This window comes from Lolium rigidum, chromosome 1 (genome assembly GCF_022539505.1).
Source record: "Lolium rigidum isolate FL_2022 chromosome 1, APGP_CSIRO_Lrig_0.1, whole genome shotgun sequence".
Lineage (NCBI taxonomy): Eukaryota > Viridiplantae > Streptophyta > Magnoliopsida > Poales > Poaceae > Lolium > Lolium rigidum.
In genome coordinates this window covers 302,643,809-302,671,224 of record NC_061508.1, presented here as the reverse complement: position 1 = coordinate 302,671,224, position 27,416 = coordinate 302,643,809, and the positions used below count along the sequence as shown (strand labels likewise).

Below are 27,416 nucleotides of genomic sequence, written 5' to 3'. Positions count from 1 at the left end.
CCAGTAAAAAAAATTCTCACGATGTACAGCCGATGCACGGACATCGACTTTAGAACTAAGGAACAAAGCCGATGCACAGCCATCGACTCTAGTACAAATTACACAGGATCTACTAGCTGCATGTTCCAGACGCGGATTTCGACCAAGTCGGTCTTCAGTGCAGCTTCGAGGCCTTTCGACTGAACTGTGTGTCCTCGCCGCTGTTCTCGCCTTAACTGAGGCTCGGGGGCAGCTGATTTGGTAGACGCTCTGTTTTTGAAAGCCGATTGGAGTGTCATCGGCCGACCCCGCATCATAACCTTCTTCGGAGGCCGTGAGTTGTTGCAGAAGAAGACCACCGAGCCGCCGAAAGGAGCACCGAAAGGGAAGCCGTCGTCATCTACAGGGTCAGAGCCGTTTCTGTTGCTGCAAAAGGATGGAGCAAGGCGCTATGCTCGGACGGCAAGGAGCGGTTAAGGATCACCTTCAGACCGGAGACCATAGCATGGGCGTTGGATGATGTTGCCCGTGGATCCGTTGCAGTTGCGAACCTGCGCGATTGATATCCGAGGTTTATATGGCCGTAGGTCGGATCCGTTCAAGCGGCGATCTGGGGATTTGAGTTTGCTCTTTCGGACAAGTCGCAGATTACCATTTGGATGGACAATAGAGTTGACCTTGCTCACGTGTCATGGCAAGGTCCGATGCGCTGCCATCGGCTCTTAATGTGTGGACTTATTTTAGCAATCGGCAAAATTGGAAAAGGGGCAGAATCGGCCGAGAAATTTCTTCTTCATTAATAAGAGGGGTTTTTTACAATGAAGAGCCGATTGCTCGAAGAAAAGAAGAACAAAAGAAGAGCCGATTGCTCGAGAACTACTAATCCTACATTACTAATCTTCGCCGGCCTCGTCGTTGGCATCATAGCCGCCGTCGGCGCTGCTTCCGGAGAGTTCCTCGTCGTCGCTGCCCCAGCCCTCGGCCGGAGCCTCTTCTTCCTCGTCATCATCATCGTCCTCGCTGTCCGCCCAAGCGCGGAAGCGCTTCGCCGGCGGGTACCCAGCGGAGGAGGAGGAATCATCCTCCTCCTCTTCCTCCTCTTCCTCCTCTTCCTCCGTTTCTTCTTCTTCCTCCTCCTCGTCGGAGGAGGTGGAGTTCGCCCAGGAGTGGAGGTCGTCTTCACTCTCGCTCTTCAGCTCCCCTTCGATGAGGTACTGGAGCTCGTCCTCCCCATCGGTCAGAGGTAAGTCGCCATCTGACCCGACGAGTGCTTCGGGTGGGCCGTCTGGCACGTGGTCAAAGTTCCACTCCTGCTCGCTTGAGGAAGAAGATTGGAAAGAAAGGCCTGAGGAGATGGAGGAAGAGGAAGACATTGCTACAGGGAAAGAGGGTTTTTGGGTGCCGATGGCCGAACGAGAGCAAGGGGATGAAGTGGCGAACCGTTCGGCACAGTTAAATAAAGGGGGTATAGTGGAGATTTAATGCCATTACGGTTTCCGAGGAAGTGATGTTAAAGCTATCAAATCTTGCAGAGAAGTTGTGAGGGCAAGGCATCATGGTGAAGGATACTGCGACGGTTCTACTCTGCCACGACATGACCCGACGAAGAAAAAGCAGAGTGATTTTGGAATTGTCATTTCCAAAACCAGGGGGGCATGTGTTATCACCAGAATTTGACCGGATCAGAGGTGGGCCGCGATTAAGGATGGGCTTGAAGAATATACATAGAAGAAATACATGAATTGGCCTTGTATACAAAGTTTGGGCTAGTTTGCCCGTGTATCTGTAACATAGTAGGATACGTGTCGGTTAGATAGAGTTTGGCTCGTGCACGGTTGGGATTATTCCCACGTTAGAAAGTCTACGGACTATAAATATGTATCTAGGGTTTATGAAATAAACAACAATCACGTTCACCACAAACCAATCTAGGCGCATCGCCAACTCCCTTGTCTCGAGGGTTTCTTTCGGGTAAGCATCATGCTGCCTAGATCGCATCTTGCAATCTAGGCAAGTACACGTTTATTCGTTGTTCATGCGTTGCTCGTGGCCGAAGCCTTGTTGATGGCGAGCAACGTAGTTATCATAGATGTGTTAGGGTTAGCATTGTTTCATAGTATCATATGCTTTCGTCCGTGCAACCCTTAGACGTCTAGCCGCCCTTACACCTATCTTAGGTGTAAGGGCGGCACCCCGCTTGATCATTATTTAGTAGATCCGATCCGTTATGATTGCTCCTTGTTCTTCAAGGATTAGTTTAATATCTGCATAGTTAGGCCTTACAAACGGGTTGAAGGATCCAGTGGCGCGTAGGGTGTAGTTTGCTAACCCTAGACAGGATGTTCCGGGGATCAACTTCATGTTGGTTTTTAGGCCTTGTCTAGGGTAGGTTTACGATCACCGTGCGTGGCCGCTGTGCTCAATCACGAGTAGGATGTTCCGATTATGTGGTGAAAACCCTAAATCGTAGTAGGTCGTTTTAGCTTTATTTTGATCAAGCAGGACCACCATATATCCGTACACCTCGTACGGATCATGGGTGGATCGGCTCCTTGAGCCGATTCACATGACAACCTGAGAGCCGATCGAGGCTCGTATTTAATGTTTACGTGTATGCCATGCAGGAAACTAAGCGAGGCACATCCAACACCTTCCTGACCAGGTATAGGTCAGGTGGCACGCCCTTGCACCAGGATCGGACGTGCGTGCCGAGTCTTGCGGGCCGTCGCTCGGAGGGACCAGGGCCAGCCGCAGTCCTGGGAGCCTTCCGGCTCTACTGTGTTGCCCGTCACTGCTCGCCGGTGGGTTTCTGACCGCAACACCAGTATGAAGAAAGAAGAACAAATGTAGCAGGCCGGACTTGGTGACATACCATAAATCCATCTAGAAGACCAATTTTCTTACTTTATCCTCAATATAAGGTGCCGTAAGTAAGTCATTTTTCTCGCCGAAAACCTGAGGGATATCATCTGTTCTAGACTCATCCAAAGAGAAGGTACCATCCTCGGGTGCGTCGAACAAATTTTGTAGTAATTAGTGAAAGGATGAGATGTCGCCTAGAGGGGTGAATAGGCGTTTTAAAACACTTATGGATTTAGCTTGTAAGAATGCGGAATTAAACAAACGTTTATTTTACAATCACAAATCCTAAATATGTTATGCTCAACTAAGTGCAACAACAACTAGAGCTAAACAAGATAGGCACAATATATATGTAGCACAAGTGATAGCAAGGTATATGTACTTCAAGCATGATGACTATCACAAGGAAAGTAAGCTCGGGTATACAAATAGTTGAGGCACGCGGAGATGAAGATGTATTCCCGTGTTCCCTTTCTTTGCAAGAAGGCACATCATGTTTGGAGAGGTGGGGATCCCATGAAGGATTCCCCAACGCCACGAAGGCTCACCTTATTCTCCAAGCCTATCCCACGAAGGAATATCCCTTTCCTTGTGGCTAGCTTTTCCTCCACTCCGGAGATGGCAAGCTCCAAAACCACTTCACAAGCTCCACGAAGGATAAGCCCGGGCTCCTTCACAATCTTCCACGCAGAGGTCACCAGGACACCAACCAAGCCAACTATGAGGTCACCCTCCAAGAGTAACAAGCTCACAGTCTCTCACTTAAACAAATCGTGGTGCAGAGCTCAACACTATGCAATGATGCAAAACAAGAACACCAGAAGTGTTCAAATCCTTCACACTCAAATCCCACCAAAGAAAAAGATGCTAGGATGAGATTAGAGAGGAAGAACAAAGGAGGAAATCAACAAATGACTCTAAGATCTAGATCCCAAGAGTTCCCCTCACTTAGAGGAGGAATGGATTGGAGGAGGTTGTAGATCTAGATCTCCTCTTTCAGATCCTCTAAGAATATGCAAGAGTCATAGGAGGGAAGAGAGAGGAAGCAAGCTCAAGAGGTTCAACAATGTTGGTCAAGAATATGCTCAAAAACCCTAGAAAACGGTTGGGGAAGAAGCCCCTTTTATAGCCAAACGAAATATGACCATTTGGGGCAGATCTGAGAGTTTTTCGTGCAGCCTAGCAGGATGGCCTGGCACGTCGGGCCAGGGACCAGGCCGCCTGGTGGGAGAGCCGGTCAGGCCGGGCCAGGGACTGGGCGGCCCTGAGAGCCCCCTGGAAAACGTCCGGTTGGCACCGGTGTGGGAGCCGGTCTGTGTCGGACAAGCCGGTGAGACAGCCGGCGCCACCAGGCCAAACATGAAAACATGTTTTACAAAAACCATGATAACTTTTGCGTCCGGACTCCGATTTCGATGATCTTGGGCTTCTTGGAATCAGAACAACAAGCCCTACAACGTTATGCATAGAAAAATCATTGTCCCCCACAGAGTAAAAACCACAAGATTAATGTTTTGACCTATCTATAAAATAGACACCGGTAAAACCTCCAAGCTCGAAAACGCAATAGAAGATGCATATGGATTTCGTTTTCGATGAACTTGGGCTTGTTGTGAAGCTACCAACAAGCTCAAGAATCTCACACAGAAAAACACCAATAAGAAATAATATTTATGGAATGCAAAGCATGCAAAAGGTTGAGCTCCCTAAGACGATGTGATCAAGTTACCCAACCGAAAGCCCCTCTTGATAGTGCGGCTATCTATCCTATAATCCGGTCTCCCAACAACCACCTTGAGACCGGTAAAAGGAAAACCTACAAAGGCCATACCTTTTCCTTGCGCATCCTGCTTGATCTTGATGATAACTCTTCAAACTCCACTCAAGCCGGAATGCCTCACTTCATCATTGTTGCTTCGTGAAGACTCACAAATGCTCCCCCATACACCATGATGGGAAAGCTCCATTGATGCACATCTTCACATGTCTATTATCACCAAATGGACGGTAAGTTTCAAGCATATGATCCTCTTGAGATGCTCAACTTGAACTTGCCCAACTCAACCTTGATGACGATCACCACTTGACGTCATCCTCTCATGGGCTATATGAGACCTCACTTTTGATGCATGCCCATGGAAAGATACCTAACCCACATAGACAACACAAGGGCACATATATGATGGGTTAGTTCATAAAGCATAATTGACAAGGCTTACCATTCATGACTTCACGTGGCACATTCTTCATGCTTCATGTGTTGACCAAACTTGAATCTATTCTTCACCCTTTGTATTGGTCAACCTTGTATCTTCTTATGCTCTATCATACTATCTTAAGGTGTATAAAGAATTCTTCATTTGTTTGCATGCTCTAAATCTTAGTCAACCATATCTCAACTCATGAGACTATCATGACACTGACTTAGAGCCATAACTTGAATTCTTCACTTGACATCAAGCACTCAAGATCTTGATCATTCATTGCTTATCACATAAACTAAAGCATGGCTAATATTGAGTTCCACATAAGAACTCCATCTTCATTTCTTCTTCTTGATCATAACACATATATGTCTTCAAATCGATGATCTTGATGCCAATATGCAAGGTATATCTTTATCTTCATGGCATCCATACTTGAATCCAATAAATATAGTACCTATGGAATATTCCTTCATATAAACTCAATGAAAACATTAGTCCATAGGGGTTTTCACTAATTAACTAAACCACACATAGGGGCAATATACCCTTACAATTAGTGATATATGACTTTAGATGCTCATGACCTTCAATCTTGCCCTCATCCTGTACGAGGGACCGAATATGTTTCTTCCTATGTCTGCCATTGGCAATACTATGTAAATACCTTGAATTTGAATCCCCTTCAAAAATGAATTGAGCTTTGAATCGTTGGTACCATTTGAGCTCCTCCTCTCGCATAAGGTTTGCAATGTCCGCATTTGATTGGCTTTTTAGTTCAATCTCTTGTGTGGACTAAGGATGAACTTCTGCTAAAGCATCTAGGTCATCTATAATCGATGAAAGTCGTTGCTTTTGTTTTTAAGTATCCTTGTTGTACTTAAAAGTTGGGGAAAATTTCACTTCCAGAGCCTCTGCACCAACTAACGATACACACAACCATTAAGCATGAGTACTAAGAATTGTAGTCTTGATTACGTTTAAAGCCTAGTCCTTAAGATAAATTTCATGAATACCAGGACTATCCTAGGCCTCAAGTATAAATAGGAACCTAAATTCTTGTCTGTGAGGATTGAACTCACATGATGTGTTTGTACATCCACTCTTCCAACCAGTTGAGCTAGGATCACTTTTTTAAAATGGGGAGAACTTCAGTTCCTGGCCCTACACCAACTAGGAATATTGCACACACCATTAGTTATGACTGCTAGGATTTTTAACCTTGGTTAAGATAAATTGCATTAGTATTAGAACTAGCATCATTAGTATCAAGACCAGCATGGACCTCAAGTATAAATAGGAACCCAAATTCGTGTCTGTGAGGATTTGAAATACGATGCTAAGTTTGTACATCCACTCTCCCAAACGGTTGAGCTAGACCCAAAGGGATACTCAGTGCAATGAAAAGAAAGTCGATTTGACGGCGAGACATCTCTACTTATAAAAGCTTGACACCAATTCTTTCCCCCTTTCTCCCCCGCTTTCCTCCTCCGTTTTCCGTGTTGTATCCCGCTTAAAAGGTTGACCACCGCACAACGAGCCAAGTTGTGCTCTCTCTCCTCTCACCGCGTCTTACCTTCCTCGCTTGCAACAATGCCAAGACAAGCCAAGTTGTGGTCTCTCGCCTGTCACGACTTGATGCCTTCCTCACCTGCAACAATCTCTCACCGTCTAGCCACCACCTACGCTATGGTTGGACACAGTGTCCTGCCGCCAGAGCCGAACCCAAGCCCCTTCCCCTCTTCATACGACAGATCGTTCGACTACAACGAGTTCGACAAGGAGGACTAGGCGGAGGCTCTGTGGGAGGCGGTAGATGAGGGGGAGCAGTAGGAAGACTGGATGGAGCCGGCGTATCTGCAGCTGGGAGCGCTCCTTGCCTCTTACGCGATGGTGCGCCAAGAGAGGAACGCTGCTCGAGACCTCAAGTAGGTCGGTGCGGCCCTCGTGGAACGCATCATGAACATCTCTCACGAGAGGGAGCCGGTGGAGGAGTCAGCTCGAATCCTCATGGTCGCCGAGTGGCAAAGGATCATCGAGATCAATGCCTAGCGACTCACTGAGGCCGCGCCTGCGAGGCTCAGCGGGTCACTAAGAACGAGGAGTCCTAACTGGAGATTGCAACACTGAAGGCTCATTAGCGCATGGAAGCGACACCCACACTAGTGGTGTTGGTCTGTTCGAAACACGGGCGCGCGGAGCCATCGCTATGGATAGTGCGGCCCAAGCGGAGCCTGAGAGGAGGGCGCAGGCGGACATGGCCGATAGGCAAGCGCGGGCCAAAAAGGCATGAAGTACGAGGAAGTCGGCCCGTCTCGCGTCCGCACCGATGGCAAGTAGATTTTGTATTAGTTAAAAATCAGCCAATTCATTTAACTTTGTAATACACAACAAAACTTGAGTAAAATTTAAATTTTGTATTCGAGTTTTATAAATTGTATTGTGGGCACGGGTCGCGGATGAATGAAGATGCTCTCATATGGCGGATTTAGCCGGCCACCGGTGATCGCCACCATGTGCCGAGCGGCGGCCACAAGTACCAGGCCTCGAGAGATCCTTCCGACGGAAGAATTCGGGGAGCGGGTTTGTTGCAACCATGCACGTGCGCACAACTATTTTTTTGTGACTGCAGCCTGCAGGTATGGCTAGTGGCTGCCAGATGAAACGTTTGTTAACTGCTGGCCTGATGGTTTCAGCAAAGAATATTGCTGGCCAGATATCTGGCCCCCTCTTCCACATGTTCGTAATCAATCTGATTCGATCCAGCCATCAACCTCCCGGCCAGCCAACAGGTTCCATCGCACCCCTCTCCGTCCACCCACGGGTTCGCCGCAAACCTCCGGGCCGGTACACAAGAATCTGACGGCATTGACATGTACTCCGTATGCACAGGCAGAAGACACTACTGCCCACGTACAGACAAAGCAGGCACGCAGGCTTCATATATAGCCTTGCCCTGGCTATCTACCAAACAAGCGTGTCCAGGACCAACACCCGAGCACGCACGCATCACTCTCGTCTTCCTCTTCTTCTCATGATATCATAGCTTAGCTGGATCGAGATATCCTCCATACCTGCGTGCACACATGGGAGAGGTCGCCCACACGGACGTGGCCGCGGTGTCGTCGTCGTTTTCGCCGCCGGTGAAGGAGGACGAGGAGCGGTACGTGCAGGTGGGGTCGAGGTTCTTCCGGATGAAGAACACCGGCGGCGCTATGGCCCGTCCCCACTTCCTCGACGCCTGCTTCCTCTGCAAGAAGAGCATCTCCCGCGACCGCGACATCTTCATGTACAGGTACGCGCGCGCACAGAATTGAACTGGCCCGTTCTATCCTACCGCTGCAATTGATTGATTGATTCTCTTCCTCGCGCGCGGGAGGAAGATCACAATGGATTCTTGGTGGTGATGTGTTGTCGTTAAATGTTTTGCAGGGGTGACGCGGCCTTCTGCAGCGAGGAGTGCAGGCAGGAGCAGATGTGCATGGACGAGGCCCTCAAGGCGGTGGCGCGCCGGCACCGGGTCCTGCAGCACCTCAAGCCGGCGGCGGCGGAGCCGGTGTCCAGCTGTGCCGCGCCGCAGGAGGGCGCAGCGGCGGCGATGATGCGCCGGCGACCGACCATCGCCAACATCAACACGGCGCGCACTCCAGTGGCCGCGAGCTAGCTAGCTTAGACGGCGCGCGTTGCCGGCGTACCTGCAACCGCGCGCGCGCGGCATGGATCGATCTTCTACGCCTCTAGCTAGCACTAGCTAGGAGAGACTAGGGAATGAACTGATCATAACAGCAATCGATCGACGAACTAGCGAGAAAGGCGAGATCGACCAGTGATGTATAGTTACGACTTGGTTAGGGAGCTTAAAAAGTGTTTTCCTGCGTGTTATTGCTGCCAAGAGGTATCAAGCTGAAGGTGATCATCATCAGCTCTACTACATAGGATCGAGCATGGATCTAGTAGGTTGCTGATCACCTCCAAACTTCGAGTCTTCTTCTCGGGTCGAATCTGAGCGCGTGTTCTTGTCAATGATGTATTGATATATTTGCCCTGTGTTAACTAAATTTTCAGATTAAGGAAAAATAAATTCTTTTCTGAGCTGATGTTACATCTTACAGGACTGGAACAACAGTAACTGACAACACTGTTTCCTTGATTTTTTTAAGTAATTAACACCAGTGTGTGTTTGATTACACGTAGAAACGTGTATGAACTATGAACCCACCAGCAATAGGACTATTTTTTCTACAGGTTACACTCAATGGAAATTTTGATTGCAGAGTGGTTCACTGAAAAAAAAACTATAAAGAAAATTCCCAGTGATCCAAATGCTGCATAATCCATGTGTCAATAATTCCTCACTTAACTTGTGCATTCTTTTTGAGGCCATGTAATAGAGGCCTGAGGCCATTACCTACTTTGGTTGTTTGTTTAAGTTTATTATTGAGAGGGTCTTTCAATGATAGCTATACACAACCCTATTCTTGAATGAATGCCTACATGTTCACATATTGTAGCATAAAAACATTTGCTTCCCGGAAAAAGAAGAACGAAAAACCTCTACAAAGATGTTTCCGTTTTTCTCTTGAAAGGTTTGAAGTCCCTCCACCGATACCATCTGCATACGGATATTTTCAAACAGAACCACATGAATGTTGACATAAAAGCGTCCATCATAACGATCTCTGGACCATAGAATTTTCACATGACATCTACAGAATTTAAATTTTTAGACACCAAATTATGATTTTCCAGATCATATAAACGATAACCAAAATTCCTATGGATTAATCCTTCACTTGCTGGATGAAAGCTGTTTTGTGTTCTATTATGTCCAACAAGAAATCCAAATGGCTACCATATAACTTTTTGTGTTTCGCACTTTATTCCTGTCAGTTCCATGTGGTAAAGAAAAACATACCTTGCATGATATCTTGAGTTAAGGACCCTGATCTCAGTGATCTGATCACTGAACTGGCATATCTTTTCATCTTGCTTTTAGCTTTTACAGATAAATCGTGAGGCAGAGCTTTTCTATTGATTTGTCTATCAGCATATTAGTTGGAAAACAGACATGAATGACCGTGCTACTTGCACTTTTATACAGGATTAAGTGAGCAAGTGGCAGTTACTATCGGTCACACCCATTGGCAAACTCTTTCCTGTGACCAAATCAACTTATACAAAAAAAAAAAAAAAAAAAAAAAAATCATGCAACACGCAGAATCAGATGCTACTTAAGATATTCTTGGAGCTGATCAGTGACAACACCGTTCTATGAAGCCATGGTGTAAGGCTTTGAAGGCTGGTTCAATTCTACAAAATAATAGTGCAAGCATCCATCATGACCTCAAGGATGAACTACGAGGTAGGTTTAAAATCAATGGACCATTAACAATTCCACACGCGATCAAGTAAATATTTAGTAATGACATGCCACTGGAGATATTCCAAGAGCTGGAGTGTGACAGCAAGTAAAGAGCAAGCAACGGGTCCTCCATGACACCAAATGAGAAGGACAGGAGAGCCTATCAAGGTTGGAACAAGTGCTTGCAAAGGAGAGGAGTGAGTGAGTAGTGATGATACACAAACAGTAGAGAGTGATAGAAAGACAAGAGATTCTTCTACTTGACAGCAAAGTGCACTTTATTCTACCTTCTCTGAAGCAGTAGTTGATCTCATCAACCCTAAGAGAGTGACTAATGAGTGATCTCCATTTGGCACTGGAAGACTCATTCTACAAGTACTATGTGGAAGGGCTACAACTTTTAGACTGTAATTCACTGATAAAATTCTTGTAGACAATTTTTTACTGATCCTATTAGTAGTTGCTCTAGCTCCCACATATATAACTCTCTTTATCAAGTTGTCACAGCACTGATGCTGCCTGAAGCTGTCAAGGTGGCAAGGAGGACCCAAGGCAGGCAACGTATACGTGAGGCCCATCTCCAGGCAAAGCGGACAGCCCATGAAGGCGAAGGCGACCCGGTCCAGATCGGCTAGGCGGACACTTAAGCGTAATGTGCAGTGGGGAATAGTAGTCAATTGTAATCTGATCATCCTATTCCTAATTGGAATTCTCTCTTCTTCCTTCTCACGAACATGGTTCGTTGATTCTCCTCTGCCCAGCGTGACGCTGTGGACAATTTGTATCCAAACCTGTGTGTTGAGTGGAATCGAGTGTTAAGGATCTCACATATGGTATCAGAGCCCACGATTTTCGGATCTGTGGCACCAAATTCCGCCTAGAAAAAAAAAATTCCACAAAAAAGAGAGAGAGAGAGAGTGAGATCCAGTCGATTCGGAGGCGAATTCGAGAGCGGAGCGGTTGTGGACGACAACCACAACCTCGGCGGCGTTCGGCGGCGGTAAATCGTTCAGGTGCAGATTCACGGCAGCGGGCGGTTGCTCACGAACCCTTCGTGAGGCGTGGAATCCCGGCCTGGCGGTGGATCCGTGCACCATCGGCGGCGAGCTCTACCGGCGGCGGTTGACGCTTGTGCCCAGTTCGGTGGTGTGGGGGCGAGCTCAGGTGATGGCGCAACCGGACATGGCGGCGTTGAAGAAGCAGGGTGAGGAGCTCCAGAAGCAATTCACAGAGACGGCCACAACATTGAAGTCCATCAACGATACACTAAGGTCCTTGAGCAGCTGGGTGCCAACGGTGGATTCATCTATCAAGGTAATTCAACAAACTCTTGAGACAGTAGGCACAAGGCTCTCCACTCTTGAGGCGGATCGGATTGCAGCCGTAGATCTGCGTGCATCAGCAACAGAAGGGGATGAAGGTGATGTAGGGCAAGCATCAGGCACGCTGAAGGTCACAATTCCACACCGTGTCCACTCCAGGAGAGAACTTCCACACACGCCAGTCAACTTTGATTTGGGCGATCGTTCTGGTGCAGAAGATAGTGCATATGCAGGCTCACGTGCAGGTTCATATAGGTCCAGGCCACCGAAAACAGAATTTCCCCGGTTCGATGGTGAAAACCCAAAGTGGTGGAAGAGAGTTTGTGAGAAATACTTTGCACTTTACTCTGTTGACCATGATACTTGGGCAAGCTTTGCCACAATGCATTTTGTGGGCAATGCAGCGCTATGGCTCCAGACGTATGAAGCTGAACACGATGTGGACAGCTGGGAGGATTTGTGTGTGGCCATTCATGCAAAGTTTGGTCGGGATCAACACCACCGATACCTGGAGGCGTTAGAAAGATGCAAACAGACACATACAGTGGAGAAATATTACCAGAAATTTGAAACAATCAGACACAAAATTTTGGTGCATAACAAGCACTATGATGAGGCATGGTTTGTGACCAAGTTCATCAATGGATTGCGCCGTGAGATACAGAGAGCAATCAAACTCCACAAGCCAAGAACAGTGGATGTTGCATTTTCCTTAGCCGAGACACAAGAAGAACTAGTGGAGGATCAAAGGCAGTATACGTATTCCAAATCCAACACTGATTACAAGCAGAGATACAGTAAGACTGGGTTTCCAGGTCCTGGAGTGTTGAGTACCAAACCTGATGGACATAAAAAGGTAGAGGAGAAAAATGCAGCAGGCAAAGCTCCATGGGATGAGAAAATGCAATCTCTCAGAGCGCTGAGGCGTGCAAGGGGTGAATGTTTCCGTTGTGGGGACAAGTATCAACCAGGGCATAAATGTGCAAAAACAGTACCACTCCATGTGGTTGAGGAGCTGATGGAAGTCCTTGAATTGTCCTCGTCCGACAGTGATCAACAAACTGAGGGTAGCTCTGATGAATCATTAATGCATATATCCCAATGTGCTTTGGCAGGGACATCTCATAGGAAGAGCATTCGCCTCCAAGGTATGGTCAATGGCAAGCAAGTTCTCATACTCATTGACTCTGGCAGCTGCGGTAGCTTTGTTAGTACAACTGCTGCTCAACAACTGGGGCTCGTAACTGATGAAATAGAGCCAGTAACAGTACAAGTGGCTGATGGGGGAACTACTGCAATCACTACAGTTGTCCATAACTTGGAATGGGAATGTCAGGGCACACAATTCTCCACAACTTGCCGAGTGTTCAACATCCCTTGCTATGATATAATCCTAGGTATGGATTGGTTGCATGAATGTGGGAAAATGTGGGTAGATTGGCCCAAAAAGAAGCTCCGGTTTAAAGTACAAGGCAAAAGAATCACACTTAAGGGCGTTAAAGAGAAGGTTCAGAGTTGCAAAGCAATCTCTACAACTGAATTGCGTGGCTTGGTCCAGCAGCGCGCCGTGGCACAAGTGATACAGTTGTGCCCAGTCGGTGACACTTATGAAGAAATTCGACCAAGTCTTACGGTCATACGACCACTGCTTTGCGACACCCACTCAACTACCACCACAGCGCCCATTCGACCATCGAATCCCACTAATGCCCGGGGTGCAACCAGTCAACGTCAAACCATATCGCCATTCCCCGCAGCAGAAAGATGAGATCGAGAAGCAAATCAAGGCGATGCTCAAGCAAGGGATAATCCAGCCAAGCCAAAGTCCATTCGCGTCCCCGGTTTTACTTGTTAAAAAGAAGGATGGGAGTTGGCGGTTCTGCGTGGACTATCGCCAACTAAATGCAATAACTGTGAAAGACAGATACCCCATGCCAATCGTCGATGAGCTCCTAGACGAGTTGGCGGGTGCCAAATACTTTACTAAGCTGGATTTGCGGTCTGGTTACCACCAAATTCGCATGGCAGAAGCAGATGAACCAAAAACAGCGTTTAAATCACACAACGGGCACTTTGAATTCAAAGTGATGCCGTTTGGATTGACTTCTGCGCCTGCGACATTCCAAGCGGCAATGAACACGATATTTGCACATGTCATCAGGAAATATGTGCTCGTCTTTGTCGACGACGTGTTGATATACAGCAAGGACTTGAATGATCACAAGAAGCATTTGGCGTCAGTGTTGGAAATTCTGGATAGCAACCAATTTTTTCTAAAGAAGAGCAAGTGTTCTTTCGCTCAGCAGTCCCTGGAGTACCTTGGCCACATCATTAGTGCTGGTGGAGTGTCAACCGACCCAGAAAAAATCGAGGCAGTGAAAAATTGGCCCCAGCCGACTAACCTCAAACAAGTGAGAGGTTTTTTGGGATTAGCAGGGTACTATAGAAAATTCATTAGACACTTTGGAGTGATATCTCGACCGTTAACAAATCTGCTCAGGAAGGGTGTACCATTTGTCTGGTCTCCACCAGTACATGATGCATTCCAAGCATTGAAAACTGCTTTGGTCAAGGCCCCTGTGCTTGCATTGCCAGACTTCTCCCTGGAGTTTGTGTTAGAAGCAGATGCATGTGCCACAGGAGTGGGAGCTGTGTTAATGCAGAAAGGACACCCACTGGCGTTTTTGAGCAAAGCCCTAGGACAGAAAAACCAAACACTCTCAATATATGATAAGGAATGCTTGGCCATTTTATTGGCAGTGGACAAGTGGAGAACATACCTCCAACATGGTCCTTTCACCATACACACAGACCAAAAAAGCTTGATCCATCTTGGTGACCACAAGTTCAATACTAGCATCCAACAAAAGGCCTTCTTCAAGTTATTGGGCTTGCAGTATAAGATCCTCTACAAGAAGGGGGCTACCAATAGAGCAGCAGATGCACTGTCGAGAAGGCCACACACAACATATGCTATTTCTTCTGTCAAACCTCGTTGGATGGAAATCATAGTGGAGGGCTACTCTAAAGACGAGAAAACCAAGCAGTTGTTAGCTGAATTGGCAGTGTCTAACAGTAATGAGCAAGGTTTTAATCTCGTTGATGGTGTGATTTGGTATAAAGGGAGAATTTGGTTGGGGGCACATAAGGAAGCTCATCATGCTGTACTGCAGGCCTTGCACAGCAGTGGACTTGGCGGCCATTCTGGCGCCTTACCAACCTATCACAAGATCAAAAATCTCTTTTTCTGGCCTGGTATGAAACAAGATATACTCACCTATGTCCAGCATTGCTCTATTTGTCAACAGGCGAAGAGTGAACATACCAGATTGCCTGGGAAACTTCAACCACTACCTATTCCACCAGAAGCATGGCATACTATTGGCTTGGATTTCATTGAGGGGCTCCCCAAGTCGGGCAGGTATGACACCATTTTGGTAGTGGTCGACAAGCTCACCAAATTTGGTCATTTCATTCCACTCCGACACCCCTTTACAGCGGCCTCGGTAGCACAGTTGTTTGTGGATAATGTGTACAAGCTGCATAGCATGCCCCAGGTGCTCATTTCTGACAGAGACAAAGTGTTCACTAGTCTGTTTTGGCAAACGGTGTTCAAATTAGCAGACACAACCTTGAACATGAGTTCCTCATACCACCCACAGACGGATGGACAGACGGAGCGGTTGAACCAGTGCCTTGAGACATACTTACGCTGCTTGGTTCACGCCCAACCGAATCAATGGGCTAAATGGCTTCCACTGGCAGAATATTGGTACAATACCACATACCACTCAGCCTTGGGCCGCTCACCATTTGAGGTACTCTATGGCAGGAAACCACGTCATTTTGGGTTCCAACAGAAAGCGCCCACTGGAAATATAGACTTGGATGTCTGGTTACAAGAGAGGGCAGCCATGATGCCTGTCATCAAGCAGCATTTGGAGCGAGCGCAAGTGCGCATGAAAAACCAAGCCGATAAGAAAAGATTGGAGCGAACGTTTCAGGTGGGAGATTGGGTGTATATGAAGCTACAACCATATGTCCAAACGTCAGTGGCGCAGCGTTCATCTCAGAAGTTGAGCTTCAAATTCTTTGGTCCATATAAGGTGCTGGCCAAGGTGGGGAATGTTTCGTACAAACTTGATCTGCCTGAAGGATCCAAGATACACCCAGTGGTGCATGTTTCTCAACTCAAGAAATCGCTGAAGGAAGGAGAATCGGTAAGCGCCATTTTACCACTCACATCTGTTCTTGCTATGACAGCAGTGCAACCAAGACAGGTCTGTGGGGAGCGATGCATTCGCCGCGGGAGCAAGCAAGTTCCGCAGCTGCTTGTCCAGTGGGGCGGGCTACCGGACACCTGCAGAACGTGGGAACATCTCCATGTCGTGGTCAAGGTGTTTCCGGATGTACCAGCTTGGGGACAAGCTGCTTCTTCAGGGAGGGGTATTGTCACAGCACTGATGCTGCCTGAAGCTGTCAAGGTGGCAAGGAGGACCCAAGGCAGGCAACGTATACGTGAGGCCCATCTCCAGGCAAAGCGGACAGCCCATGAAGGCGAAGGCGACCCGGTCCAGATCGGCTAGGCGGACACTTAAGCGTAATGTGCAGTGGGGAATAGTAGTCAATTGTAATCTGATCATCCTATTCCTGATTGGAATTCTCTCTTCTTCCTTCTCACGAACATGGTTCGTTGATTCTCCTCTGCCCAGCGTGACGCTGTGGACAATTTGTATCCAAACCTGTGTGTTGAGTGGAATCGAGTGTTAAGGATCTCACACAAGTGTACTCGAGAATGATATGTTTAAGTATGATGAGACAACCAGGTGCAGGATTTTCCAAACAATGTGGTAAAAACCTTGCAGAAAATGAATAATACAACAAACTGATAATAGAGAAAGGTGGAACAAGTAAAGCATTGGAAATCATGTAGATTCAGGATCATGACAGGACATGCAACAAAAGGGCAAATGGAATGAGAACATCAATCTACAATATTAAATTGTGAGCCTGTCTTGTGCCTCTCCTGACAGAGACTGAACGATGATAAGAAACAATCCTTTCAGCCATAATGGTCAATTTCAGACCGTTAATTCGAAAGTGCATCTCATAAAATCATAAAATTTACTATTAGTCAAGAAGGACAAAGTTGCTACACAAACGCTTATTTCTTGAATGTTTGTATGAATATAGAGTAAAGTTGATAAGCAAGCTGCACTTTGCTCCCTGTTCACAGTAGAGGCCAGGTATGGAAGAAGGAACTTTGAACAAACAAGATGCTTCATAATAGGGGTACCGAAGCCTGTTTCAAGCAGGGTAAAAAAAAAAAAAGTGGCAGGGAAGAACTCTAGCATTTACTATTGCACTAATTCTACAACTTTGTGTCTATGCTAGTACAAGTGAAGGGTTCACACTGGTTCGCAAAACCGTTTTTGAACACCCCTAGGTTCCTGGAAGTTTCATTAGAGAAGATAGCTCATATATGGGACTAACAGTGCTTGGATGGACACAGTGCATCTTTTCCCCTTAACTCCTAGTCCACCAGCTGCTAACATGCATAATACAAGATGTCGAACTCATCTATGCTAAAGCACGAATCCACAAAACAGGTCAGGAAGATAGATTCCAAAAGGTTCTTCAAAGCTCTAACTAGCTCCACCGAAAACTGGCTTGCAAAAATGAATTATTGCACTGAGAGTGACCTATGCATTTTAAAGGGCTCACAGCATACAGAAAAGGACTATAGATATTTCAAAATATCTCTCAAGGTGTAGGCAGTTCATATCGAAATCATCCTTGCATCACTATTCGACTCAGAAGTTAAATAATTCCATGACATGAAAATCTGATCATGGTCAGCAGTACAATGCATGATTAATTCTAGTTCATCAGGAGAGCGCATGTACAACATTGTTATTCAGGGGAAGAAAAGGTATTGACAACCCAATCAAACTGTAGCATAATTCTTTTGTGTAAAATACAGAAAACGGAAACCTGCTAAACAGTCTACTAATTGCTTAAATCTTCATCTGACAATGTTTCTTTTCTTACCAGAATCTGACAATGTCACTACTTGGGAAACTCTTCTAATACCTCACCTCATCATTTATGATGACCATTCTTGTTCTTGACACTGTAGAGGAGGATCTGTAAACATCAGCAAGATGCTAGATCAGTCTTTTCTGTACTGTTAACTTGATCACTATTTGTACCACTCACGCGAGAAGAACACTATGACGCTGGAATCCACCTAACATAACTAACATGAAACTACTTATAAACTTCAGGCAGAGTACACTCCATAGTGAATGCAATAACACAGATAACTACAATTGGCTTTGCCCAAGCTTTTAACCCTTGTGAACTCTAAATACTTCAACACTCTTAAGCCAAACTTAATTTCTCCTGTATTTAATACTATCAACCAGGTTTAGCTCTTTTGTGCAATATAAAACACAATGCCATGTTTGCTGCTGGCCCCTTGTAAATGCTGCCAACAAGTAAATAAATCACTACTGAAAAAGATATTACTCAATGAACAGCAGTCAAGCAGTCACTAACACAACTGACTGGCTACTGTTTTACTAGATGAGGCAGCATTGTGAGAAATCTTGCGATCCGTGCCTAATGACAAACGATGGGATAACCAAAACTGGTCCATTGAAGACATCAAAAGACATGCCAAAATTTACATTTCCCCTTTCTTTCGAAATAGTACAATGAATTATTTCCCCTTTCTTTCGAAATAGTACCATGAATCATGTATTTACAACTTCACGTACATGAAAGAACTGAAGGAAATTTTTGGTCCATGGCATTCATAATAAGCATTGGTTGGGTAGCAAAACCCTAAAATCATATCCCTTCAAGCCCATTAACTGCACCTTCATCTTGTTTTTCTATTTAGTATTCTAAGCAGATGTTGTGCAGATGTATAAAATTGCATGAATTTACCCAGCATTGAAGACATGAAACTCCCGTCTAACAACCAAACCCCTAAAAACACAAGAAAACAATAATGAATTGGAAATTAGAGAAGGAAACATGCACACAGGGACGGCTCACATATTTGCCCGTCATGAAAATTTAAGGGACAATGTGTTGTTTATCTTGCGCATGCCCCTGATTTCCTTCCAACCAACTTTTGTTTATCTCCTCAACGGCCACAGGACCAGGCCAAAACACAATATGCATGCAGCTAGCTAACATTAACACGATCCGATCAACTACCCATTGCACGCAACCGCATCTCCACTCCATGCATTGGAGTGGAAATCATGATATGCAAAACGACTTTCAGCTTGCATTTACATACAATATCACTACTTTTTTGAGTGTACATTGCCACGCCTAGAGTGTCTAGACTTAACTGTATTTGGATTATTTCCGACAGAATCCATCCCAATTCATGATCAAAGCATTTTCCTGTCTGGTCAACAGAGTTTCTCGCCCAAAAAAGGAAGAAGAAAAATTACGTACCACACTAGGGTTTGGAGGGAGTGTTGGGGTCGGGGGACGCAGCAGAGGGCATCGTGGAGCTGCTGCGGAGGTCGTCAATGATGCCACCAAGCTCACGCCGGGCAGACTCCCTACCAAACATGAAGCCGTACCTGCAGCACGAGAGGAAGGGGAAATCTAAAACCCTGTGAACATAGGTTTGACCTGGTGGACACTAGAGGTACATCGGATTACATGTTACCAGCAGGAGACGGCCGAGAAAACTCCTGCAGCGGCCACCGTCTGCAGCAGAGTCAGCTTCTTCGCCTGCATCTTCTGGTAGGACTTCGGGACTGAGGGAGTTCGCCCGCAGCTAGCTGCAGTGCACAAACCCCGGCTCAGACATCAATAAAGTACTATGGGTGCATCTGAAGTTTACTCGGTCTGATTATAAGATGTGCTTGATTGCACAAATACTATATAACTTGAATTCAATGCTTAATGATCCAACAAAGTAGATAGAACATGACGGGAACTAAGCACAATTTGTACAGGGGCACTAAAGATCGCGTTTCTACGGTTGTTTCTGCCCGTGGAATTGATTTGGTTCCGTACATCAGCTGATGAACGGAAGCTCATGTTGTAATCATATAACACGAATTTGACAAGAAAATGCAACAATTCAGGCTCTAAGAAATCGAAATCTGAGGAAATCACCGAGCGACCTAGTCTCATAGTAGACTACTACCTGCTGATGGGGATTGACGTGAGGAGCAGATCGGCGGTGAGGTGACGGGAACGAGCAGTCCTCAGTCCTCCGCGGCAGCAGGGGCTGGCGTACTGGCGCGGAAGCTGGGGAACGGCAATAGAGGCGGGGGCGGCGGCCGGGGACGGCGTGTGGCGGCGCCGGCGCAGTGGAAGCGAGGGTCTACGGCGCGGCGAGGCAGGGAACGAGCGAACGACGGGGACGAACACCTCCAGCAGTTCTTCAGTTCGATCGACAGCTCGATTGATGGGCCGAGAGCCCGGCCCAGGTCCCCCGATCGCCCTGGGCTGCTGTCTGATTTTAGTGGGCTGGGCTTTTGCAGGCCATGTAGAACGGTTAGCCCGCAGATTCGGGTTCTGAACTCCGTCCCACTCACGCACCTTTCCTCCATCGCCTGCTCCCAATGCAGCTCAAAATTACATGTACCTCCTCCGTCCTGAGAAAGAGCTGCGCATGCTCTATTCATTTTACAATTTACAAATATAAACCCACATATATTCCATCCATTACAAATTTAGCTAGTTTCAAGATTCAAAATTCCGGCCGATCTCCGCCGGCCACCACGATCCCCATACTCCCGCCCACGAGCCATCAACGGGATCAGGGCATCTCCAACCGGGCGACCCAAACGGACGCGCTGGGCCGTCCGTTTTGGGCCGTTTGCGTGCCCGAGCGGACGCGCGGACAGCGCCCCGCGTCCGCGCGTCCGTTTGGGTCGCGCGGTGCGCCCAACGCGGCGGATTTGGGTCGCGACGCCATATGGTATGTTTTTCTTGTAAATTCACTAGAAAAACGCAAAAAAATATTATATAAAATATATAAAATAGTACAAATGCTCAAAATGTATTACACATTACATAGTCCATGTAATCAAGGATAAAGTATTATTGAAATAAAATGAAAAAACGATACAAATGCTCTAGGCTTCAGGATCTCCTTCATCATTGTTGTTTGCAGCATTGTTGCCTACGTGCTGCCACATGTGCTCGACCAAATCACCCTGAAGCTGGTTGTGTACAGCTACATCTCGAATTTCATGGTGCGCATGAAGAATGTCCTGGAATGATGCCGGAGCTCCTTGCTGAGGAGTAACCAACTCTCCTTGGCCTTCCCAGTCAATATCAAAGAGTGAATCATCCCGCTCTACCTCAACAATCATGTTATGCATGATTACACAAGCGGTCATCACCTCCCACGAGTTTGCACATCCCGGGCTGCGGCAGGGTGTCGACGATAGCCCAACGAGCTTGGAGGATGCCAAACGCCCGCTCGACATCTTTCCGGGCTGCCTCCTGCTCTTTGGCAAACCTTGCCTCCTGCTCCGAGTTGGGGTTCCGGATTGTCTTAACGAGTGTAGCCCAAGGTGGATAGATACCATCGGCAAGGTAGTACCCCTTCGTGTAGTGGTGGCCATTGATCTCAAAATCCACATCGGGGGACCGACCGTACGCTAGCCTATCAAACACCGGAGAGCGCTGCAGCGACATTGATGTCATTGTGCGAGCCAGCCATTCCGAAGAATGAGTGCCAAATCCATGTGTCATGGGAAGCAACAGACTTCAAGAATGACTGTGCACCCCTCGGAATGGCCGATGTATACCCCCTGCCAACCAAAGGGGCGGTTCTTCCACTCCCGAGTGCATGCGAGTCTATGCTGCCAAGCATCCCAGGAAAACCCCTGGAAGCGTTGATCGACAACGAACGAGCTGTGTCCTCTGCATTAGGTTGCCGGAGGTACTCTTCTCCGAACGAACCGATCACGGCTCTGCAGAACCCGTACATCGATTCCAAGCCGGTTGACTCACTCATGCGCGTGTACTCATCTACGAAATCACCGGCAACGCCATATGCGAGCATCCTAATCGCTGCCGTGCATTTACGGTACGAAGAGAGGCCTACCTTGCCAATTGCATCCACTTTCGCACGAAGTAGTCGTCGTAGATCTTCACGGCATCCATTATCCGGCGGAACAGCGGCCTGGTCATCCGAAAACGACGGCGAAACATGGACGGCACGAACAATGGCTTGGGTTTGAAGTAGTCGTTGTAGAGCTGGTCGTGGCCGCGTTCTCTTTTGCGGTCCAAGGCGGCCGCGCGCCCGGCAAGGACCCCCGATGCACGGGGATTTGCGAGACGACGTGCTCGTGGATGAGCAGCGCGACGATCCGTGAAAAAATCGTCGTCGGACTCCTCTTCGACGACGTGTCGATGAAGTTCTTGAAGTAGTACTCGTCGTCGCTGTCCACCATGATCCGAAAAGGGACACATTTTAGTTCGAGCATTTGACCGAACACCTCGCGAGCGGAGGCCATCCAAATGCTTCGTAGCGACTGCGCGAAGCGGCCGTCTCGGACGACGTCCGGTCCGGATACGCGGTGCGGGAGAGCTCACCTCCGGCGGAAACGGCGCAGCTGCGAACGGCGGGAGGTGTCGCGACGGTGAGAGGACAACAGCGCCGGCGGCGGCGTCCTCCGACTCTGCTACGACGCGGCGAAAGCAGTGCGGGACCTCGACCTATGCTTCCGCCCCGCTTGCCGGCGTCTCGACGACGATGGCCGGCGGCGACGCGCTCCCAAATCGCCGGTCCGTGGGTGGCGGCGGAGCGGTGGGGAGATGTGGGCGACGGGCTTGTGTTTTGGGAGGCGGACGGGCGGGCCGGGGGCGGACAAGGGAGGACGCGAGCGACCAGCCTTTCGCGTCCGCGGCCACGCAAACTCGTCCAAGATTTGGGCCGGGTTTGGGTCGTCCCGGACGCCGCGGCCATCCGTTTTAGGGATGGGTCCGCGCGCTGGGCCGCGGTTTTGTCCGTTTCGACCCATCCGGATGCGCGGGCGCGGGATGGGTCGCCCGGTTGGAGATGCCCTCATATCCTGATCCCACGCGCAGCAGCTCAGTTGGTTGAATCCACACTAGTTTGGTTGAGAGTATCTTTTTCTTACTGGCTGATAGAAGGCTGATGCAGCAGCGGCAGTTTCAGTGGCCGTCAGAAAGGGCAGCCTGGCACCCTGGCCAATATCCTGCAAAAGCATTAACATGGCAATGGTGAGCTGTGAGGATTCTAAATCATGAAAATTCCAATTGTAGTGTTGTGCGGTTGTGTAAGCTGCAACCTCCATTAACAGTTTAATTATCGATCATGCAGTGACACATTAACCACAACAAATCGTGTCAACGATTTCCTAGAACGAGGATTAAATAGAATTAAAAACAGTGGTTAAGACAAGCCGAATGTGTGAGCAAGTTCTTAAATCTAAAGGAAGCACAGAACTGAATTAACTATTTGACTCATGTTTGCCTGATTATATTCTCTATTTCCAATTTCTATGTTTGTTCTAACAAGATGCAATGTTTAACGAAATATGATCCCTGCATGTTAATTTTTTCACACCCTCTGAAGATTTTTCATTTCTAAGAAAGATAACTACCACAAAAGAGCAAAAATATGAGAATCGAATCCAGGCGCAAAATATATAAACGTGATGTACATTGATGTGCCCTTCAAAATTCAGATTTCTTAAAGGAAACAACACAGTTCACACTACATCATCAGAATTTGATTCAGCAATGGAGCCCGCGGTAGAACTCAATCGTGACATTGTAGTCCCGCAAAATGCAATAATAAGCATTTTTTTTTTTTTTGAAACGGGCAAAAAATCTTTTGCCTTATATTAATAAAGGAGAAGCAAACAGGGGGTGGCAAAAACCACAAAAGAAAAAAAGAGAAGGCGGGAAAGAAGAACCCGCCCCTAAAAGATACAAACACGATCAGCCTATAAGCTCCGCCAGGTTCTTAGCGCCGGCAAGGACCCAATCCTTTCCTTCATCCTTGATCTTCTGCATGACCACCGAGGGTAAGGAAGATTTGTTGTTGAAGACTCGCTCATTCCTCTCTTTCCAGATCTCCCAGCTGATAAGCATGATTGCAGTTCGTAAACCTTTGGGAGAGGAGATGGTGGTTTTTGCGATAGCATGCCAGTAATCCATCACTTTGTACTGAATAATAAGCATATTCAGTACAAATGAGACTGGAGACGAAGGCGAGCCATCAAGCAACAAAAAAACACCATGATGAAATCAAGACATAGGATTTTATATGTTCATAATCTCAGGAGTTTGTTCCTTGTTGACATATCTAGCAATCTTTAGTGTTCACAGTATGTTCATTGACCAACAAAATGGTTCAGTGAAGTGCTTATCGCTTTGTATACAATCATCATTGGTCAGCATAGATCATTACTTTCCAATTTAGACGAAAAACAAAAGGAAAAGCCTGAATCCCACATAAACTTAGCTACTACTACTGTACCTACACTCACTGGCGGAGCTATGTGTAAGTCAGGGAGCGCCCCCCGCCCCCAAAATTTTTAGCCCAAAATCACTTCATATTTGACAATTTTTGACTGAAATAGCCTAGTTTTGACCCATTCCCCCCCCCCCCAAGTAGTGGCCCAAGACACCTCTTTAGCCCACTTGCCCCATCCCCCCCTCCCCCCGCACCCCGCCATTTGGCCCAAGCTCCGCCACTGCCTACACTTCTTCTATACGGCAGGGCCAGCAGTACACACATCTCTTCATTCCGATTCCTTTACTCGCATGGAACAAACAAAATCGCCATTCAACATCCAGCAAATCACCATAGCTGTTTGTAGCCGAGGAATAGAGGAAGGATCTCACCATAGTAATTTGTACCCGAGGCCGAACGCACTGCGCCATACTGCCAGCGACCTGGGCTGAACAACAAGTAGCTCACCTTAGAAATTTGCACCCAAGGCCGAACACAGCGCGCCATACTGTCGGCGACCTGGGCCAACAGCTAGATGGGCACCAGCATTATCACCGCGTCAAGGAGGAGCACGAGCGTTGATGAGCGAGGTGTAGGAGGCCGGCGGCGGACGAGATCCAGAGCCCGAGGACGGCGGCGTCGGTGAGGTTCCCATGATGCCAAATAGCGAAGCTTTCCAGAGCCCTAGGACGCCCAGGCCACCATGGATGCAAAAGTAAACTTGAAAAAAATGTTTAAATTTGAAAAAAAATCTGAATAAAGTAAACTTGAAAAAAAATAGATTTGCAAAAGTTCAAATCTGAAAAGGTTTAAATATGAAAAAAAATTCTAACATGAAAGAAGTTCAAATGTGAGCCTGCAACACAATCGGCCACTAAGCCGGATTGTGTTATAATTCGGCGCCTAACTAAACATGATGGTTGCCGACTAAGTAGTGATGGCTCGCCATGTGGAAATAATAGCATGCCAGATGACGCATTCCCACTGGGATGATAGGGTGCTGGCTTGAGGATGGCATGGTGGCCTCCTTGCCGCTTGATGGTGTTCTGCCTGCTAGAAACATATGGTGGTTCTCCACTAAGCCGATGACCACCCAAGCAGAATATCACCACCTACTTGCCACGTCATCTTGTTGGGTCAGGTACCCGATGAGTAGGGCATAGTGGTCATGATGCTGGCTAGGATGTGGCAACCCCTCTTGCGGCCTTAGGGCATCTCCAACGGGGCGACCCATCCCGCGCCCGCGCGTCCGGATGGGTCGATCCGGACAAAATCCCGGCCCAACGCGGCGACGCACCGCAAAAGCGGACGGCCACGGCGTCCGGAACGACGCAAACCCGGCCCAAATATTGGCTAGGTTTGCGTGGCCGCGGATGGCACGCGCCGTCCGCTCGCGTCCGGGCGTCCGTCGCCTCGTCTCCTTTGGGCCCACTCGGCGGTGACCCGGGAGGGTATTAAATGGGGGCCGGAGGGGATCCGGAACTCCACTCCGGTCCCCACTCCACTCCCGCGGAAACCGCCGCCATGGCCCCGAAGCGCGGTTTCGCTCCCGGAGCCCACGATGACGAGGCGAGCGGCGGCCGCCGGCCTCCGCCGGCGGCTGCGGCCATCGGCGAGCAAACCGAGGCGGCCTCCACATCGGAGAGGCCGCCCGCGGCGGCGCGGCATTGCCGCAACCGCCGCCGCTGCCGCTCGAGCCGAAGCCCGAGTCCTCGGAGGAGGACCCGGACATCCGCGCCGCCAAGCTCATCTCGGCGGCGGAGGAGGAGGCCAGCGGCCGGACCTTCGAGATGCCATCCGTACCTCCGAGCCGGAGGAAGCGGCGCGGCGGCGGAGGAGGAAGCGGAGCTGTGGGTGCTCTACGCCCGAGGCCCGTCGGGCGCGACGGGACGAGGACGAAGCGGCGCGGCGGGAGGAGGCCGGGCGCCGCGCCGGACGAGAGCGCCGCGAGGAGCAGCGGCGGCGAGGAGGCCGGCGTCGCGCGGAGGAGCGGCGCCGCCGGGAGGCCGGGCGTCGCGCCCGGCGAGAGAGGCGGCGGCGCCTCGGGGAGGAGGCGCGCTATCCGCGCCGCCGCTACCTCGGGTCGCTCCGGACCCCCACTCGGCTCGGGAGGAGGCCTCGTGGTCTCCGTGGCCGGAGTCCCCGGCGCGGTCGAGCCACAACGGTGCCTCGCCGCCGGGGACGTCGTCGGCGACGACGACGACGCCGACTTTGCCCACGGGGGCTAGGCGGCGCACCGGCGGCCACCGCGCCGCCGACCAAACCCTACTAGAGGGTTTTTAGTTTAAATTTAAAAGCCATATAGGGCTTCTTTTGTCGATTATTTGCCCAAAATAGGGCTATGTATAAATTTTGCCCAAAATAGGGCATATGTTTATGAAATATCGTTTAAAATTTCCGTGTTTCGTTTCTTTTCGTATTTGTCCGATTATGCGGTGCGTCCGCGCGTTGGGCGCAGCGCGCGACCCAAACGGACACGCGGACGCGGGCCGCTGTCCGCGCGTCCGCTCGGCCACGCAAACGGCCCAAAACGGACGCGCTGGGCCATCCGTTTGGGTCGCCCGGTTGGAGATGCCCTTAGATGCCTTAGATATGGCGGTATGCTTCCGACTAGGATATGCTAACCTGCATAGCCGCCTGATGCCTCGGGCAGGGGCAGGCCCACTTCAAGTCAAGGATATTCAGTTGAATACCCAAGTTTTTTTGAACAAAAATTAGGTACATATGTTAGATTTTTTTTTTGAGGGGAGGTACATACGTTAGATAGTACACATATGTATGCAAGAAATACGGAAATGAGGGAGGAGATAGAGAGTTCAGACCACACAAGCCCACGTCTCTCCTCCATCCGTCCATCGACCCTCCTTTACCAGGCCCAACTAGGTAATTGGCCCATTTAGCTTCATCGCTCGGCTGCTCGCCTAGCGACAGTATTGCCGATCGTTGTTCCTCATCCCTTCTACAGTTTTCCTACTCTTGATGATTTCAGGTGCTATCGAAATTCAAAAAATATTCAGATGGAATTTGTACGAAATTCACAAGACCTGAATGCTGTGTTTTTTATAGATTGTATAGGTTGCTTATTTTGGGCCAAATATACTTGAACGATTAATTGATTATACTCATTGACAGGAAATTCTTCTTGTAAGTTGAGGATGCGGACATAGTTACTAGTTTTCGAACTGAAGCTTTGGTACTATATG

At 48.3% G+C, this 27,416-nt stretch overlaps 2 protein-coding genes across 2 annotated transcripts; one reads left to right on the top strand and one right to left on the bottom strand.

The window, feature by feature from the left end:
- The first annotated feature begins 7,950 nt into the window (after positions 1–7,950).
- On the top strand, positions 7,951–9,142 carry LOC124684032 (FCS-Like Zinc finger 7-like). Its single transcript, XM_047218440.1, has 2 exons — positions 7,951–8,340; positions 8,478–9,142. The coding sequence occupies exons 1-2, from the start codon at positions 8,132–8,134 to the stop codon at positions 8,707–8,709; spliced, it is 441 nt and encodes a 146-aa protein (XP_047074396.1). The 5' UTR covers positions 7,951–8,131; the 3' UTR covers positions 8,710–9,142.
- An 8,634-nt stretch (positions 9,143–17,776) lies between these two features.
- Positions 17,777–19,511, bottom strand: LOC124684031. Its single transcript, XM_047218439.1, has 3 exons — positions 19,429–19,511; positions 19,209–19,339; positions 17,777–17,876 (listed from the first exon to the last, which is right to left on the bottom strand). The coding sequence occupies exons 1-2, from the start codon at positions 19,497–19,499 to the stop codon at positions 19,213–19,215; spliced, it is 198 nt and encodes a 65-aa protein (XP_047074395.1). The 5' UTR covers positions 19,500–19,511; the 3' UTR covers positions 17,777–17,876; positions 19,209–19,212.
- Between the last annotated feature and the right edge of the window lie 7,905 nt (positions 19,512–27,416).

Excerpts from the sequence above, each read along its gene's own strand:
- LOC124684032 (XM_047218440.1), top strand. The coding sequence starts at position 8,132 with ATGGGAGAGGTCGCCCACACGGACGTGGCCGCGGTGTCGTCGTCGTTT. Across the intron at positions 8,341-8,477 it reads CGCGACATCTTCATGTACAG|GGGTGACGCGGCCTTCTGCA; the intron begins GTACGCGCGCGC and ends AATGTTTTGCAG.
- LOC124684031 (XM_047218439.1), bottom strand. The coding sequence starts at position 19,499 with ATGCAGGCGAAGAAGCTGACTCTGCTGCAGACGGTGGCCGCTGCAGGA. Across the intron at positions 19,340-19,428 it reads TTCTCGGCCGTCTCCTGCTG|GTACGGCTTCATGTTTGGTA; the intron begins GTAACATGTAAT and ends CTCGTGCTGCAG.